Genomic DNA, 6000 nt, shown 5'->3' with positions numbered 1-6000 from the left:
CACAGGTGTGAACCACTATGCTCAGGCTTATCGGCACTTTTCTGTGCACGTTTACATGTAATCCTCTAAATCACTCTTCTCTATCTTTCAAGTGCATAGGAATCACCTGTGGTTTCCGTTAAATTGGAGATCTTGATTCATTAGGTCTGGGGCAGGGCCTGAGCTTCTGCATTTCCATTGAGTTCACAGCCTGTGCCTACCCTGGACCACACCTTCGAATGGAAAAGGCTCCAAGTGTGATTTCTAGCCACTAGTATTAACTGGGAACTTGGCAGAAATAAAATGCAAGTTCTCGGCCCCCACAAGGGATCCACTGAATCCGAAACACTGTGGAGAAGCCCGCCACTCTGCAGTGTTTTAACAAGCAAGTGATTCGGTTTGAGAGCCACCCGTAAGTCACGGGTTTCCTAACATGATTGGACACTGGAATCACCTGCGGATTTTAAATAACACTATTGATGCCGCATCTCACCCCCGTCCCGAGATTCTCAGGAATGGGGCGTGGCCTTGGCGGCGGCCGTCTAAAAGCTCTCCCAGGTGATTCCAATCTGTAGTAACACTTGAGAACTGCGTGAGGTGGGGACTTCAACTTTTACAGGCCTTATTTTCCTCCTATGTAAAAGGTGGACAATATCCAAGTGGTCCTGACTTTGCTTCCAGATTTCGGCAACTCTAGCCAGCCCTAGTTCGGTCTGGAGAGCCCGCTTCCCGCCCAGTGTCCCAAGGCCTCTGTCCGAGAACCCAGGGTCCCGGGAGCGGACCCGCGGGAGCATCTGTGACGCCGCTCAGCAACCCGGCGCCGCCCCGGCGGCTCGGACGTGGCCCAGTGTCCGGCTGGCGTGGGCTCACCAGGCCGCACCCACTAAACCGCGCCGGAGCGGGACACGCATGCGCCGGCCCGGACCTGGCACCCGGTAACGGACTCCAGCTCCCCCCACCGGAAGTGGGCAGTCGCACGCCGGGAAGAGCCGGCCGAAGCGTGGCGGCTGCAGACTGGGTGCCGGGTCCGAGGGACTCGCGCTTTTGTCTCCGTGCCATGGCGCCAGCGAAGGCCACGAACGTGGTGCAGCTGCTCCTGGGCTCTACTGCGCTGTGGCTTTCGCAGCTCGGTGCCGGGACGGTCGCCGCGTCCAAGTCGGTGACGGCCCACTTGGCCGCGAAGTGGCCGGAGACCCCGCTGCTGCTGGAGGCAAGGTGGGTACGGGCCGGGCCCTGGTCCGGGCGGCTGTGGGCGCGCTGCTACACTCAGCCGCGCTCTCTTCGTGCTCGCAGTGGGTGTCTCCTCGCTTCCACCCGGCTTCTCCAGACGCCCCCGCTCTGGCCCTGAGCATCACCACCTCCTTCCCTCCCGACCGGGGGCGGCTTCTCGGTTCCAGTGCAGCACTCGCTTGCAGTTCCTTTCCCCCTCAGGTCTTACTTTACCTACAGTTTTTAAAGCTTCTTTACTCTGCTTTAATTTGTTGGGATGTATTAGCATTTACGCGTGGCACTTAACGCAAGCGCTTCCACTGGGGTAGGCAGTTCTGTTCAGCAGACAGTGCTTGAAGTACCTAGTTTAGTCATGATGACATCATACCATCAGCTCCTAGGCTTGCTATGGGGAGGGCAGCTTCCTGCAAGGTAATATTTTTCCCGAATCCCTTCCAACGGAATTAGTTCATTACCCATCACTTACTCTGCAGGACAAAACTTGTAGCTATTGCATTTTGCCCCTTAGTATTCCAATAATTGAGTAAAATTAGAAAGTTCTTTCTCTTAGCAAAAATGAAGTTTTACACCAATGACTTAATGGATGCACCACAGCAACAGCATGTGGCCCTAAAAAGAGACTCCACTCCACATAAGTTGCATGTATTTGATGGTAAAATAGTTAATTTTTTTTTTTTCATTTCTGTAGGTTATTGGGGAACAGGTGGTGTTTGGTTACGTGAGTAAGTTCTTCAGTGGTGGTTTGTGAGATTTTGGTGCACCCATCACCCCAGCAGTATATACACTGCTCCCAATTTGTAGTCTTTTATCCCTCCCTCCCTTCCCAACCTTTCCCCCTGAGTCCCCAAAGTCCATTGTGTAATTTTTATGCCTTTGCATCCTCATAGCTTAGTTCCCACATATCAGTGAGAACATGAGCTATTTGGTTTTCCGTTCCTTCCTTACTTCACTTAGAATAATAGTCTCTAATCTCATCCAGGTTGCTGTGAATGCCATTAATTCATTCCTTTTTATGACTGAGTAGTATTCCATCATATGTATGCTGCAGTTTCTTTATCCACTTGTTGATTGATGGGTGTTTGGATTGGTTCAACATTTTTGCACTTGTGAATTGTACTGGTATAAACATGCATGTTCAACTATCTTTCATATGACTTCTTTTCCTGTGGGTAGATACCTAGTAGTGGGATTGCTAGATCAAATGGTAGATCTATTCTTGGTACTTTAAGGACTTCCCCACACTGTTTTCCACAGTGGTTATACTAGTTTACATTCCCACCAGCAGTGTAGAAGTGTCCCCTGTTTGCTGCATCCATGCCAACATCTATTATTATTTTTTATTTTTTTTATTATGGCCATTCTTGCAGGAGTAAGGTGGTATCGCATTGTGGTTTTGATTTGTGTTTCCCTGATCATTACTATGTTGAGCATTTTTTCATGTTTGTTAGCCATTTATATATCTTTTGAGAATTGTCTATTCATGTCCTTAGCCCACTTTTTAATGGGACTGTTTTTTTCCTGCTGATTTGAATTCCTTGTAGATTCTGGATATTAATCCTTTGTCAGATGTATAGATTGTGAAGATTTTCTCCCATTTTGTGGGTTGTCTGGTTACTCTGCTGACTGTTCCTTTTGTCGTGCAAAAGCTATTTAGTTTAATTAAGTCCCCGCTATTTATCTTTGTTTTTATTGCATTTGCTTTGGGGTTCTTGGTCATGAAATTCTTGCCTAAGCCAATGCTAGAAGGGTTTTTCTGATGTTATCTTTTATAATTTTTATAGTTTCAGGTCTTAGATTTAAGTCCTTGATCCATTGAGAGTTGGTTTTTGTATAATGTGAGAGATAAGAATCCAGTTTCATTCTCCTGCATGTGGCTTGCCAAGTATCCCAGCACATTTTTTTGAATAGAGTATCCTTCCCCCACTTTGTTTTTGTTTGCTTTGTTGAAGATCAGTTGGCTGTAAGTATTTGGGTTTATTTCTGGTTTCTCTATTACATTCCATTGGTTTATGTGCCTGTTTTTACACCAGTACCATGCTGTTTTGGAGACTATGGCTTTATAGTATAGTTTGAAATCCGGGAATGTGTTGCCTCCAGATTTGTCTTTTTGCTTAATCTTGCTTTGGCTATGTGGGCTCTTTTTTGGTTCCATATGAATTTTAGGATTTTTTTTCTAGTTTCGTGAAGAATGATGGTGGTGTTTTGATGGGAATTGCATTGAATTTGTAGATTGCTTTTGGCAGTATGGTCATTTTCACAGTATTGATTCTACCCATCCATGAGCATGGGATATGGTTCCATTTGTTTGTGTTGTGTATGATTTCTTTCAGCAGTGTTTTGTAGTTTTTTTCCTTGTAGAGGTCTTTCACCTCCTTTTTTAGGTATATTCCTAAGTATTTTATTTTTGTTGGAGCTATGTAAAAGGAGTTGAGTTCTTGATTAGATTCTCAGCTTGGTCGCTGTTGGTATATAAGAGAGTACTGACTTGTGTACACTGATTTTGTGTCTGGAAACTTTGCTGAATTCTTTTATCAGCTCGAGGAGCTTTTTGGAGGAGTCTTTAGGGTTTTCTAGGTATATAATTATATCGTCAGTTAACAGTGACAATTTGATTTCCTCTTTGTTGATTTGGATGCCCTTTATTTCTTTCTCTTGTCTGATTGTTCTGACTAGGACTCCCAGTACTATGTTGAAGAGAAGTGGTGAGAGTAGGCATCCTTGTCTTGTTCCAGTTCCCAGAGGGCATGCTTTAAACTTTTCCCCATTCAGTGTTATGTTGGCTGTGGGTTTGTTATAGACGGCTTTTATTACAATGAGGTATGTCCCTTCTATGCTGATTTTGTTGAGAGTTTTAATCATAAAGAGGTGCTGGATTTTGTTAAATGCTTTTTCTGAGTCTGTTGAGATGATCATGTAATTTTTGTTTTTAATTCTGTTTATGTGGTGTATCACATTTATTGACTTGTGTATATTAAACCATCCCTGCATCCCTGTTATGAAACCCACTTGATATTGGTGGATTATCTTCTTGATATGTTGTTGGATTCTGTTAGCTAGTATGTTGTTAAGGATTTTTGCATCTATGTTCATCAGGGATATTGGTCAGTAGTTTCCTTTTTTGGTTATGTTTTTTTCCTGGTTTTGGTATTAGGGTGATACTGGCTTCATAGAATAATTTAGGGAGGATTCCCTCTTTGTCTTGTGGAATAGTGTCAATATGATTCATACCAATTCTTTGAATGTCTGGTAGAATTTGGCTGTGAATACGTCTAGTCCTGGACGTTTTTATGTTGATAATTTTTTATTACAGTTTTAATCTCGTTGCTTGTTATTGGTCCATTCAGGGTATCTAATTCTTCCTGATTTAAGCTAGGAGGGTTGTATCTTTCCAGGAATTTATCCATCTCCTTTAGGTTTTCTAGTTTATGCACATAAAGGTATTCATAGTGGCTTTGAATCATCTTTTGTATTTCTATGGTGTCCATTGTAATATCTCCCATTTCATTTCTAATTGCGCTTATTTGAATTTTCTCTTTTTCTTTCTTGGTTAATCTTGCTAATGGTCTATTAATGTTATTTATCTTTTCAAAGAACTAACTTTTTGTTTCATTTATCTTTTGTTTTTTTTTTTGTTCTATTTTCCTTTAGTTCTGCTCTAATCTTTGTTATTTCCCTTCTTCTGCTGGGATTGGGTTTGGTTTGTTCTTGTTTCTTTACTTCCTTGAGGTGTAACCTTAGATTGTCTGTGTACCTTCAGATTTTCTGATGTAGGCGTTTAGGGCTATGAACTTTCCTCTTAGCACAGCCTTTGCTGTATCCCAGAGGTTTTGATAGGTTGTGTCACTGTTTTGTTCAGTTTGAACAAATTTTTAATTTCCATCTGGATTTCATTGTTGACTTATTCAGGAGAATGTTATTTAATTTCCATGTATTTGCGTGGTTTTGAAGGTTCCTTTTGGGGTTGATTTTAAGTTTTGTTCCACTGTGGTCTGAGGTCTGAGAGAGTGTTTGATATAATGTCAGTTTTCTTAAATTTATTGAGGCTTGATTTGTGGCCTATCGATGGTCTATCTTGGAAAAAGTTTCATGCACTGATAATAGAATGTACATTCTGTGGTTGTTGGGTAGAATCTTCTGTAAATATCTGTTTAGTCCATTTTTTTCCAGGGTATAGTTTCAATCCATTGTTTCTTTGTTGACTTTCTCTCTTGATGACTTGTCTAGTGCTATCAGTGGAGTATTGAAGTCCCCCACTATTATTTTGTTACTGTGTATCTCATTTCTTGAGTCTAGTAGTAATTGTTTTATAAATCTGGGAGTTCCACTGTTAGTTGCATGTATATTTAGGATTGTAATATTTTCCTGTTGGACAAGGCCTTTTATCATTATATAATGTCCCTCTTTGTCTTTTTTAACTGCTGTTGCTTTAACGTTTATCTCATAAGAATAGCTACTGTTGCTCGCTTTTGGTGCCAATTTGCATGGAATATCTTTTTCCACCCCTTTACCTTAAGTTTATGTGAGTCCTTAGGTGATAGGTGAGTCTCTTGAAGACAGCAGATGGTTGGTTGGTGAATTCTTACCCATTTTACAATTCTGTACCTTTTAAGTGGAGCATCTAGGCCCTTTACATTCAATGTTAGTATTGAGGTGTGAGGTACCATTCTATTCATTGTGCTATTTGTTGCCTGTATACCTTATTTTTTTAATTGTATTTTTGTTTTATAGGTCCTGTGAGATTTATGTTTTAAGAGGTTCTGTTTTGATTTATTTCCATGATTTGTTTCAAGA

General features: G+C 41.8%; 1 protein-coding gene across 4 annotated transcripts in view; it reads left to right on the top strand.

The window, feature by feature from the left end:
• Positions 1-932: 932 nt before the first annotated feature.
• The window catches only part of UGGT2 (UDP-glucose glycoprotein glucosyltransferase 2), a 228616-nt gene continuing 223548 nt past the window's right edge, over positions 933-6000 (top strand). The window contains exon 1 of one of the 4 annotated variants that reach the window (XR_005243747.2): positions 933-1194. Coding sequence is in view for 3 of the 4 variants with exons in the window: in XM_073014442.1 (XP_072870543.1) it covers positions 1037-1194 (158 nt within the window). In the remaining variant the exon portion in view is untranslated. The remainder of the gene's footprint in view (positions 1195-6000) is intronic. The other 3 variants (XM_073014442.1, XM_038007821.2, XM_007960706.3) reach the window with 3 other exon arrangements.

The sequence above is a fragment of the Chlorocebus sabaeus genome, chromosome 3 (assembly GCF_047675955.1).
Source record: "Chlorocebus sabaeus isolate Y175 chromosome 3, mChlSab1.0.hap1, whole genome shotgun sequence".
Classification (NCBI taxonomy): Eukaryota; Metazoa; Chordata; class Mammalia; order Primates; family Cercopithecidae; genus Chlorocebus; species Chlorocebus sabaeus.
This window is presented reverse-complemented; position numbering and strand designations above follow the sequence as displayed.